The sequence below is a fragment of the Phyllobates terribilis genome, unplaced genomic scaffold, assembly GCF_046119375.1.
Source record: "Phyllobates terribilis strain yellow unplaced genomic scaffold, ASM4611937v1 Scaffold_5__5_contigs__length_657084704, whole genome shotgun sequence".
NCBI classification, from domain to species: domain Eukaryota; kingdom Metazoa; phylum Chordata; class Amphibia; order Anura; family Dendrobatidae; genus Phyllobates; species Phyllobates terribilis.
Genome location: NW_027362765.1, coordinates 75,165,654 through 75,178,668, shown reverse-complemented (window position 1 = coordinate 75,178,668; position 13,015 = coordinate 75,165,654). Strand labels below are relative to the sequence as shown.

Here is a 13,015-nt window from a genome sequence, read left to right as displayed (position 1 = left end):
ATCAACACAGAAAAGCGGGTGTGTGTCACTGCTAGAAAACCACTCCAAGAAGCATGAAAACCAAGGTTTAAAGACACAGGTTGACCTTCCCTTGAAAAAGCCGGATACGTTCCAGCAAAACACGCTTCGGTAAGCGGTACTGGTCCACTTGCTATTTTCTGGGCGCCAGTCCTTTCCAGGATAAGCCTTTGAGCCTGTGTCTTTATACATTGGTTTATAGACTTTTTGAGCCATATAGTTTTCCAGATCGTTGCCTAGGAATTTTGTGGGTTACTTTGCCTTCGTCATGCTATTATTAATAGTTGCTTTACCACTTGGTAATAGGGTCCTTTGTAGCCACCTAGCATCTTCTGGAATTTATACTCCTCTTTATCGCTATTCATTAATTTCTGCAGCCACCTATCAGGTTCAATAGACTCCCTGGTTTACTTGCGCCCTTGCTGCTATTCCTATTACCTATCCTTGTCCCCTTGCACATGTCTGTTATTTACATTTTGTACTTCTTAATGAATTTCTATGTATTTAATAAAGTTATTAGATTTTATTAATAAACCCTTAAAACTCTGTTTCTTCAGCGTTTCATGAAATAGAATGAAGAATACAAATAAAAGATGTTTAGGTGTTAGATGTGCAAAGATAGAGAAAGATGATCTATAGATAAAATATCAGTGAGATATATATAATCAGTGATTTGCGTGTGTAAATAAATAAAAAAAATGTTGTGAGGTCCCCCTTCTTTTATTAACCAGCTGAGGGAAAGCAGATGGGGGCTGGTGTTATTATTCTGGGGAAGGGTTCCCAGCCTATTAATATCAGTTCACTTATGTCTGCATAGCCTTTACTGGTTAATAAAAAGGGGGGACCCCCCAAAAAATCTATTTTCAATAACCGGCAAATGCTAAACAGACAGCTGCGGGCTGATATTAATAGGCTGAGAAGGGCCCATGGATATTTGCTCCCAGACTAATGACACCAGCCCTCAGCCGCCCCAGAGATTATGCAAAAAAAAGGACATGTCTACATGTTTTGCACATGGACACAAGGTCTGTATGAACACACTGACATGTGCACAGACCCACAGATTTGAATGGGTCTAACTGTGTAGGAGAGTCTCCAGAACGCTTGAAAACTGTCACCACACGTACTGGAGACACTGATGTGTGAAGGGGGCCTAAAGCTGTGTTCACACGTTGCATAAATACTGTGTTCTTCGCTTTCTGCAGGCGCCCGCACCAAACTACGCAATAACAATCTTCTCTGAATATTGCTGCATTTTTTAGAACTTTTCCCCCTTATTTGATGCATTTTTTGTGCAGATGTGAAGCCGAATTTATAATGCGCTTTTTATAGTACAGAAAAACTTTGATTCTCTACTTAAAAAAGTACTGTATTTTTCAGACTATAAAATGCACCAGACCATAAGACGCACCTAGGTTTTAGAGGAGGAAAATAGAAAATAATTAAGCAAAAAATGTTGTCATGATGCACTGTTAGGGGGGAGGGTTCTGCTGCTGACACTGTTATAGGGCTAAGGTCCCCCAATTCTGTTAATATCCCTCATCCTCGTATATATTTGCCCCCCTTCCTATTATACGTGGCTCCCATCCCCATCCTGGCATGCACGGCACCCCTCTTCCCCATCCTGGCATGCATGGCACCCCTCATCCTGGTATGCATGGCACCTCTACATTCTGATATGCATAGCACCCCTGATCTCCATCCTGGTATGCATGGCACCCCTCATCCCTATCCTGGTATGCACGGCACCCCTCATCCCTATCCTGGTATGCATGGCACCCCTCATCCCTATCCTGGTATGCACGGCACCCCTCATCCTTATCCTGGTATGCACGGCACCCCTCATCCTTATCCTGGTATGCATGGCACCCCTAATCCCCAACACGCTGCACATAAAAAACTAAACCTCTCTTCCCTGTGATCCAGCGCTGCGTCCTGCTCTGTGGCCAGCACTGATCTCACCATGTGAGCCATGCATGATGTCACTGCCATGCGCCCTCACAAGGTGAGATCAGCTGCAGGAATAGTCTGTGTGCGTGGGTAGCAGTGTGCGTGGGTAGCAGTAAGTTCATTCTCCTTAATAGCCGGCACACAGTGTAGCCAAAAGCATGGCTCCTACTGTGGCCGGGCGATCGCGTGTGCCCGCTATTAAAGAGCATGAATATTCACCCCTTTCCACTCCCATGGGTGTGGAGAGGGGTGAATATTCATGCCCCTTAATAACGGGCACACGCAATCGCCCGGCCGCAGCAGGAGCCACACTGCAGCTACACTGTGTGCCGGCTATTAAGGAGACTGAATATTCACTGCTCCCCATGCCCATGGGTGTGGGGAGCAGTGGATATTCATCTTCTTTAGCAGCGGGTACAGTATAGGCTGCAGCAGGCGGCTACTACCTCCTGTGCTCTGCACCTTCGCCGCTACCGCTCCCCCACACACCCCACAGTATGTGTGTGTATATATATATATATATATATATATATATATATATATATATATATATATATATATGTTACTACACCACATTTGGACTATAAGATGCACCCCCCACTTTCCTCCAAAATTTTGGAGGAAAAAAGTGCGTCTTATAATCCGAAAAATACGGTAATTGCAGTTTTTTTACAAGTATTTTTCTTTAGGCCTCACATAAAAGACAAGAGAGGAAAAAAAGCACCAAAACCGCACAGTTCAACTGCGTGTTTAGACACACAGCGGGCGCAGTTTTCATGAAATGATATCCACCTTGTTTGGATAGTTAAACAGCAGAATTCCTGTGCAAAAAAAGCATCAGAAAAAAGGCAGCATTTCGCTACATGTGAACATTTTTTCTCTATAGGCTTCTATGAGGAGCTTGAAAAAAGCGCAAGGAAAAAATATGCTGTTGCATTTTTAAGTGCAGAATCAAAGGTTTTCAGTAGTATTTAAAAACTCTGATTCACATCTGCACTAAAACTGCATCAAATATGGGGGAACACGCATAAAAGAAATGCAGCAAACATACAATAATCAGAGAAGATTGTTATTGCATCATGTGGTGCGGACACCTGCAAAAAAACGTACATAAAAGCAGTAGAAAAAATGCAGTATTTATTTTACATGAGATCACGACCTCAGCGTTACTTTTTTGTTACATTTTTTGTTACATTTTTTATGGGTTTAATAGAGAAAAATATCAATCAAGCCTTTTTTTTTTAACGCCATTTACCGATCCCCGTAAATAATCTGATGGCTGTGTTGTGTGGGTCATTACGATTACACAAATATGTCTGTTATTTGCTAATTTGTGATGTTATATTATTTTTTAATAAAGCAAATGAAAACTGACATTATTGTTTTTCATTATATCTTAGCAATTTTATAGGAAGAAAAATCTCTTTTATTCTCCCTCTACAATCCAATCAAATTGGAATACACTGTTATATACAATGTATTAGTACAATCTGTCTGTGGAGTCAGAGCCTGCAATACAGATAACATACACAAAAATCTCCCCATTACATCAGTGGAGACTATAGCTTAGTATGTTTAGCTCCTGCCTGTAATATTGAAGGTTGTGAGTTCGAGACCTGGGGAGACTCACAAAAATAGAGAAAATGACATTTTTGTAATTGCTTTTTATTATTTTTAGTAGTTTTATAGAAACAAAAAAATCTGACTTTTTCTTCACCTCAGTATACAAGTACAAAGAAATACAGTGCTGTGTACAATGTAAATGTATAATCTCCTTCTGTGGTCACTGCCGGCAATAGAGGTCAAGATTACCAAATTCTCCCATGTTTATCATTGTGGGCTGTGACTACTAGTTAAAGCTGCTGCCCAAAAACAGTTTGAGTACAAAGGGAGACCCGATCACAGGAGAAGAAAAAGGGCGAATAGTTAATCTATGCAGAGAGATGCGGCCCCACTCCCAAGGAGGAGGAGCTAAAGAGCTATGAAAATGTCTGATGAGTATTAGAAGCTGAGATAAAAGCACTGACGCGGCAGGACTGAGCCCTCAAATCGGGACAGTCCCGCTGAAACCGGGATGATTGGGATCTATGCAATAACAAGTAGTCATTGGTAATTGTGTACATTTTCTAGTAATCAAACTGCTTTTCTCTCTTTTGTAAAAGAGTGACTTTACTATAACATATGTTTTTCTAGTACATGTTGACAGTAAAACAATTAAAAAAATAAAATAACTACTCCCCTGTGTGAGTTCTCTGATGTGCAACAAGATTTGATTTCCGATTAAAACATTTCCCACAATTTGAACATGAAAATGGCTTCTCCCCTGTGTGAGTTCTTTGATGTCTAGATAGTTCTGATCTATAACTAAAAGCTTTCCCACATTCTGAACATGAAAATGGCTTCTCCCCTGTGTGAGTTCTTTGATGTATAGAAAGTTCTGATTTATAACGAAACGCTTTCCCACATTCTGAACATAAAAATTGTTTCTTCCCTGTATGAGTTAACTGATGTCTAACAAGACATGATTTCTGATTAAAACATTTCCCACATTCTGAACATAAAAATGGCTTCTCTCCTGTGTGAATTAGCTGATGTATTATAAGTTTGGATTTCTTACTATAATGTTTCCCACATTCTGAACAAAACAACGGCTTTTTCCCTTTGTGACTTCTTTGGTATTTTACATGTTTGAAGTTCTCATCATAATTTTTCTCATATTCTGAACTTGAAAATGGCTTCTCTCCTGTGTGAATTCTCAGATGTGTAACAAGATTTGTTTTCTGTTTAAAATATTTTCCACATTCTGGGCATGAAAAAGACTTTTCTCCTGTGTGAATTCTCTGATGTATACCAAGATGTGATTTGTCTACGAAACATTTCCCACAGTCTGAGCATGAAAATGGTTTTTCCCCTGTGTGAATTTTCTCATGTACTGTTAAAACTGATTGCTGTTTAAATGATTTCCCACATTTGGAGCATGAAAATGGCTTCTCTCCTGTGTGAATTCTTTGATGTATTTCAAAGTTGGCTTTCTTCCTATAACGTTTCCCACATTCTGAACATGAAAATGGCTTATCTCCTGTGTGAATTCTCAGATGGGTAACAAGATTTGCTTTGCGGTTAAAACATTTCCCACATTCTGAGCATGAATACGGCTTTTCCCCGGTGTGAATTCTCTGATGTGCTACAAGTTCATCTTTGCCCTTATAACAATTCCCACATTCTGAACATGAAAATGGCTTTTCCCCTGTGTGAATTCTCAGATGTCTAACAAGACATTCTTTCCAACTAAAACATTTCCCACATTCTGAGCATGAATATGGCTTCTCCCCTGTGTGACTTCTCCGATGTGCAACAAGGCTTGATTTACTACTGTAATATTTTCCACATTCTGAACATGAAAATGATTTCTCCCCTATGCAAGCTATTTCATTTTCAACAGCAGTTTCATTTTGCATATTTGTCTTTGCTGAAGCAGAAGAAAGGACCTGTTGAATAGGATCAGATGACAGATTTTTTCTGATTTGAGTTTGAGGTGTATCAGCGAAAATTACAGGTTCTTCACAAGTATCTGATGTGCTACTATGATTCTCAGCCTGAAAACCTGAGAATATCGGATGTCCCTCGGAGCTCCTGGTACAGTCATCTGCCAAGAATAAAACTGATTTTATTATTTTTAGATAACACTGAATTTGAATTATATCAATATTTGTGTTATATACTTTAGAATGTTTCTATTCAAACTGTAATACAATTAAATTTTCAATAGACTAAGACAGCAGACAATATAGAGGCTGATAGTTTATGGTGATAGTCCACCAGGTTGTGCGCTTTCAAATTTTTACTTCTCTATTGTAGCCATCTTCTCTGTAGGTTCCTGTTTCACTGTGTCTGTCACCAATCGTTTCCAGTTATATTTTCAGAAGAGATTCATAAAAAGGCCTGTAATCAGTTTTATTAGGTGATTTCTAGTGATGAGCGAGCTATACTCGATCGAGCATTGGGGTGCTCGGGAACACTTGTTACTCAATCGAGTATCTCGGGTGCTCGTGAGCCATGCTCCAGTCCCTGCCCCACATGACAGGCACCTGTAAGACAGCCAATAAACATGTGGGGATTGTCCGCTATACACGGTAATGCTGTAGTTATGTTGGCTACTGGCATTACTGTCATTGGCCGGCCGCATCGATACTTGGCACACTGTCCTCAGGAAGCAGTTCAGGGAAAGTTGTTCTAGTAGGGAGAGTGTATTTTAGAGCAGGCATATATTGAATCTGTTTTATTAAACATTAATAAAACATTAATTATTGATTATTATACATTTTGCAAATCAAAAAATATATTGAATTCGATAGAAAATGTCCACAGTTCCAATGAGATCACCTCTTTAAATATTAATTCACATTGTAATACCTTAAACATCATATTGTTTATGAAATAATCACCAATTCTTATGTTGAGGTAAATTCTATATTATAAGTCTGAAGAAATCATATAAAGAGAAGAAAGAAAAAGAATGATAAAAGACATAGAGACAAGGGATAGGGTGTGGGGGAAGGGGAGGGGGGGGGTCATTATGCCCATGTAGCTGATTATGAGCACAGTCACATAAAGCTGTTGAAAATATTAAAACAGGGTATGAAAATCATGTGAATCCTGAAACAGAATCCATCCGCTCCAAACCCTTCTGCATTTATCATTGGTTCCATTACATTCTGCAGAAAGTTCTTCCATTCTACATAAATTCACCATTTCATTTTACCAATCCAATTTGCTAAGTGGATTTTTTAGTTTCCAAAACCACGGGATTACTGTACGTGCCACTGTTAAGTAAAATCGAAGTAGGTCTTTCTAGTGAGTACCTATTGAAGAAGGGAGAATTGACAGGAGAGACACTTGGGGAGACCTTGTTAGTCAGTTATCTGTGATACGCTGGAAATTATCGACTATCTTCTCCCAAAATGGTTTAATTCTAGAAAACTCCCACCAGATATGAATCATGGAACCCACTTCACATTCACATCTCCAACACATTTCTGAGACTGTAGGGAATATTGCATGTAATTGAGAAGGGTAGTGATACCATCGTGTAAGTGTAGCATCGGCGTCTCTGCCTCCTGCCTTACCGCCGCGGTCCTGCTCCGGCGTCTTCTGGCCTCCCTGCGGCTGCTGCTGGTGCACACAGCTTCCCCGGCTCTGTGCTTAGGGCGCGCGCGCTCCCTCCCTCTTAAAGGGGTCGCGCGCCCCGTCCTAAAAAGTCCCCGGCCAATGGCCAGAGGACTTCCCCTATAAAAAGCACCTCCTCCAATGTGGAGGTGCCCGTGCAAGGTTGTAGCTTTGTCTCTCATACTCTGCTTCAGCCCTCAGGTCCCGCTGCCAGCCTGACTACTAGTCCTGTCCGCCAGCCTGACTACAAGTCCAGTCCGCCTGCTTGTCTGCTCTCCAGCCCGACAGTCTGTCTTCAGTCCAGTCCGCCAGTCTGTCTAGGGGCTCTGTAAGCCTGCTTACCTGGAAGCACCTGCCCGTTGCCTGCCAGCCAGCCTTACCTGGAGGCTCCTGCCTGTTGCCTGCCGTGCCGGCCAGCTCGCTTGCCTAGAAGCGCCTGCCCGTTACCTGCCGCGCCTACCAGCCAGCCTACCTGGAGGCTCCCACCTGTTACCTGCCGTGCCTGCCAGCTCGCTTACCTAGAAGCACCTGCCTGTTACCTGCCGTGCCTACCAGCCCATCTGCCGGGATCACCCATCAGCCTGCCTGCCGTGCTCATCTACTGTACCGGTCAGTCCCTGCCTTCTGACCCGTGGGAGTCACCTGCTCTCATACAAGGTCGGTCCCCAGAGCAGCACCTGGTCCCTCTGCTTGGTCCTTCCTTGGTCACGGAGTCGATTGAGCTGAAGTACGACTTTGGTCGGTCCGAGTTGATACCTAGTTACGCCCCTCTGGCCCCTCCTTGCACCGCAGCACAGAGGTTCCACCACCCGGATCCGTAACAGTTTGCATGGGCCATGCAACCCGGTGGCCCCCAGGCCCCTTCGCTTGCTGACCTGTACCAGGTTTCTCGTCAGAGATCCCAACAGGAAACCATCCTGACCTACCTGCGGTCTGTCAACACTCGCCTGGACACACTGTCTGTACCACCTGGGTCCGCCCCAAGTCGAGCAACACCCGCTCCTGCAGCGCCGCTACCTACCCATACCACGGCATCCAGCCGAGGACCCCGGCTTTCTGCGCCTCCTCGTTTTGGATTTGACCCCGTCCTATGTCGGGGCTTTCTGAACCAGTGCACGCTGCACTTTGAACTTCTGCCACATCAGTTTCCCACCGACCGGGCTAAGGTGGCGTTCATCATGTCTCACCTCACCGGGGAGGCATTGGCATGGCTTAACCCTCTATGGGAAAGAGGGGATTCCCTGGTGTCCGATCTTCCGGCTTTCCTCACTGCCTTCCGGAAGGTCTTCGATGAACCCAGACGAAGGACCTCTACTGCCTTCTCATTGCTCCGTGTCCGCCAAGGGAGTCTCACTGTGGCCCAGTATGCCATACGGTTCCGTACCCTCGCTTCTGAGCTTGCCTGGGACAATGAGGCCCTGGTGTCCACCTTCTGGGAGGGCCTATCCGGTCGGATTAAGGACGAGTTAGCCGGCCGGGACGTTCCTACCACCCTGGATGACCTAGTGTCACTTGCAACCCGGATTGACATCCGTTTCCTAGAACGTGCTAAGGAGATTACCCGGGAGAAAAGATTTCCTCGTCTTGCTCCTGCTTTCCAGAGACCTGCTTCCCAACCAGCATCTCCCTGGGCACGCTCGCCCGAACCTATGCAGATCGACCAGACCAAAATGGTCAAATCTCGCCAAGAGTCACGCCGAGCCGAGGGGAGCTGTTTCTACTGTGGCAGTAAGGAGCACCTGATTCGTTCCTGCCCGGTGAAGCCTGGAAACTCCAGTGTCTAGGACCGCTCGGAGAGGTCGTCCTAGGCAAAAGTAAATCCTTTCCGTTCTTGACTTTATCCGTCTCTATTTCCTGTGGAGAGAACCGCTTCTTTGAGACCGCATATCTGGATTCCGGAGCCGCTGGGAATCTTATATCCCAGTCCCTTGTAGAGAAGTATCAGATTCCTACCAAACCTCTGGCCGAACCATTGGCAGTCGCTTCTGTGGATGGAAGACTCCTTCCGGTGACCATCTTGCTCGTCACAGAGCCCGTAACCCTGCAGGTGGGAATGCTGCACTCAGAGAGGATTTCCTTACATGTGCTTTCCGGACTCTCTCACCCCCTTTTGCTAGGTCTGCCCTGGCTACAGAAACATGAACCCGTTCTGAATTGGCAATCCGGTGAGGTGCTCCGTTGGGGGCAGGATTGCCATGAGACCTGGCTGATTCCGGTTCGACCCCCATCTACTCCGTCTAATTTACCCGGTCTACCGTCACCCTACTGGTCCTATGCTGATGTCTTTGACAAGAAGGCCATATGATTGCCCTATCGACCTGATACCTGGTGCCACTCCACCCCGTGGGCGTATCTACCCGTTGTCGTTGGCCGAAACCCGGGCCATGTCGGAGTACAGCGAAGAAAATCTGGCTAGGGGATTCATCCGGAAATCTTCCTTCCCGGCTGGTGCCGGATTCTTCTTCATTAAAAAGAAAGACGGTTCACTACGTCCATGTATCGATTATAGAGGACTCAACCAAATCACTGTCAAAAACAAATACCCCCTGCTGCTCAGCTCTGAGCTGTTCGACCGACTTAAAGGCGCGAAGATCTTCACCAAGCTCGATCTTCGTGGGGCGTATAACCTGGTCCGGATCCGCCAAGGAGACGAGTGGAAGACGGCATTTAATACTCGGGACGGTCACTTATGAGTACCATGTGATGCCCTTCGGTCTCTGTAATGCTCCCGCCGTCTTCCAAGAATTAGTTAATGACATCTTCCGTGACCTCTTATATTCTTGCGTGGTGGTGTACCTGGACGACATCTTGGTCTTCTCTCCAGATCTTCCCTCATATCGCAGGGATGTTCGTCACGTCTTGCTTAGGCTCAGGCAGAATCACCTATATGCAAACTTTGAGAAATGCCTCTTCGAGCAGTCCTCCCTTCCGTTCCTGGGCTATGTTATCTCTAAGACAGGTCTACGGATGGACCCCGAGAAGGTCTTTGCCGTCTTAAAGTGGCCCCGTCCGGAGGGGTTGAAGGCGATTCAGCGATTCCTGGGTTTCGCCAACTATTACCTTCATCCCACATTTCTCTTCCCGGACTGCTCCCATCTCTGCGCTCACCCGAAAGGGAGCAAATCCCAAGGAATGGCCTTCCGAAGTGGAGGAGGCCTTCCTCTCCTTAAAGCAAGCCTTCTCTTCTGCCCCTGTGCTGCACCGTCCGGATAGCAACAAACAGTTCTTTCTGGAGGTTGATGCTTCCTCTTCCGGAGCCGGAGCAGTGCTCACCCAGAAATCTCCATCCGGGAGAATGGTAACCTGCGGCTTCTTCTCCAAGCTCTTCTCCTCGTCTGAGCGCAACTACTACTCCATAGGAGACCGAGAACTGCTAGCCATCAAATTGGCGCTGGAGGAGTGGCGTTACCTGCTCGAGGGGACTCTGCATCCGGTGGTCATCTATACTGACCACAAAAACTTGGCTTATCTTCAGAAAGCCCAAAGACTCAATCCGCGTCAGGCCCGGTGGTCTTTGTTCTTCGCCCGCTTTAACTTTACCCTACATTACCGTCCGGTGGACAAGAACGTTAAAGCCTTGTCCCGATCCTTTCTGTCTTCTGATCAAGAGGAGGAGCCTATGCATATCATCGATCCCTCCAAAGTGATGAATGTGGCCCCCTTGGATCTGTCTCGTCTTCCACCCGGTAAGACGTTTGTAGCGGTTCCGGATCGTAAGAAGGTTCTACTCTGGGGTCATTCATCCAAATTAGCCAGCCATGCTGGCCAGAAGAAGACCTTCCTGCTCATTACCCGGCATTACTGGTGGCCTACCCTGCGCCAGGATGTGGTAGACTTCGTCACGCCCGCAACAAGGTTCCCAGACATCTTCCTGCCGGCTGCCTCCTGCCTCTTCCCGTACCTGCTGCCCCATGGCAACACATTGCTATGGACTTTATTACAGATCTCCCTGTTTCTGTCGGTTGTACGATCATTTGGGTGGTCGCTGACCGCTTTTCTAAAATGGCCACTTCATCCCTCTGCCTGGTCTCCCGTCTGCATCTGTGCTGGCTAAGGACTTCATCCATCACATCTTTCGTCTCCACGGCCTACCCCTCCACATTGTGTCTGATTGAGGGGTCCAGTTCACTTCGCGCTTCTGGAAAGCTAGGTGTAAGCTGCTGGATGTCACCCTGGATTTCTCCTCCGCTTAGCATCCACAGTCTAATGGCCAAGTGGAGCGTATCAACCAGATTCTTACCAGCTACCTCCGGCACTTTGTCAATGCTCACCATACCGATTGGGGGGAGCTCCTACCGAGGGCAGAGTTCTCCTACAACAACCATGAGAGCGAATCTTCTTCCAAGTCCCCGTTCTTTGTGGTCTACGGTCAACATCCCCAGATTCCGTTTCCCGTCTCCGCTTCTGTGGACAACCCGGCTGCGGAGTCTCTGGTCAGCGAATTTTCCACTATTTGGGAGGACACTAGATCCGCACTTCTTCAATCCTCCGAGCGGATGAAGAAACATGCTGATAAGAGACGGCTGGATCCGCCTCAATTCCGCCCGGGAGATAAGGTTTGGCTCTCCTCCAAACATGTTCGCCTCAAAATACCCTCCTATAAGTTGGGTCCACGGTTCATCGGTCCATTTGAAGTTCTCAAGCTAATCAACCCAGTAGACTACAAGTTGAAACTCCCGGCCACCTTACGGATTCCCAACTCCTTCCACGTATCTCTCCTCAAACCAGTTGTGCTTAATTCTTTTTCCGACAATCCAGGTACCTCCCCAGCTCCGGTCTCCGCTGAGGACGTCAATGAGGTAGAGAACATTCTGGCCACCAAGAGGGTAAGAGGAAAAAACTTTTTTCTGGTGGATTGGAAGGGGTTTGGCCCAGAGGAGAGAACCTGGGAGAACATCCACGGCCCGCTTCTCCTTAAAAAATGTCTTGCTGGCCTGAAAAAGAGGGGGCGTAAAGGGGGGGGGCTACTGTAGCATCGGTGTCTCTGCCTCCTGCCCGGAGGACTTCACCTATAAAAAGCACCTCCTCCAATATGGAGGTGCCCGTGCAATGTTGTAGCTTTGTCTCTCATACTCTGCTTCAGCCCTCAGGTCCCGCTGCCAGCCTGACTACTAGTCCTGTCCGCCAGCCTGACTACAAGTCCAGTCCGCCAGCTTGTCAGCTCTCCAGCCCGACAGTCTGTCTACAGTCCAGTCCGCCAGTCTGTCTAGAGGCTCTGTCCTCCTGCTTACCTGGAAGCACCTGCCTGTTGCCTGCCGTGCCTGCCAGCCAGCCTACCTGGAGGCTCCTGCCTGTTGCCTGCCAGCTTGCTTACCTAGAAGCACCTGCCCGTTACCTGCCGTGCCTACCAGCCAGCCTACCTGGAGGCTCCCGCCTGTTATCTGCTGTGCCTGCCAGCTCGCTTACCTAGAAGCACCTGCCTGTTACCTGCCGTGCCTACCAGCCAGCCTACCTGGAGGCTCCTGCCTGTTACCTGCTGTGCCTGCCAGCCCGTCTGCCCGGATCAACCATCAGCCCGCCTGCCGTGCAAATCTACTGTACCGGTCAGTCCCTGCCTTCTGACCCGTGGGAGTCACCAGCTCTCATACAAGGTCGGTCTCCAGAGTAGCACCTGGTCCCTCTGCTCGGTCCTTCCCTGGTCACGGAGTCGATTGAGCCACCGTACGACTTTGGTCGGTCCGAGTTGATACCTAGTTACGCCCCTCTGGCTCCTCCTTGCACCGCAGCACAGAGGTTCCACCACCCGGATCCGTAACAGTAAGTGAGTAGTGAGCTTATGTGTGCAGAGAAACCCTTTTGACCATTCCAGAGGGGACAAACTAATCCCCAAGTCCCTCTCCCATGCTCGCTGATATACCAGCTTCTCCGTTCCCTCCTCTCT

General features: G+C 46.9%; 1 protein-coding gene and 1 pseudogene across 3 annotated transcripts in view; both read right to left on the bottom strand.

Annotated features, from left to right (window-relative positions):
• LOC141271469 (uncharacterized) overlaps positions 1-13,015 on the bottom strand; it is a 524,545-nt pseudogene that overhangs the window by 389,655 nt on the left and 121,875 nt on the right.
• Positions 3,618-13,015, bottom strand: part of LOC141272054 (uncharacterized) — a 50,421-nt gene continuing 41,023 nt past the window's right edge. For all 3 annotated transcript variants that reach the window (XM_073682348.1, XM_073682347.1, XM_073682349.1), the window contains one exon: positions 3,618-5,614. In XM_073682348.1, the coding sequence (XP_073538449.1) occupies positions 4,200-5,614 (1,415 nt within the window). In that variant the 3' untranslated portion in view covers positions 3,618-4,199. The remainder of the gene's footprint in view (positions 5,615-13,015) is intronic.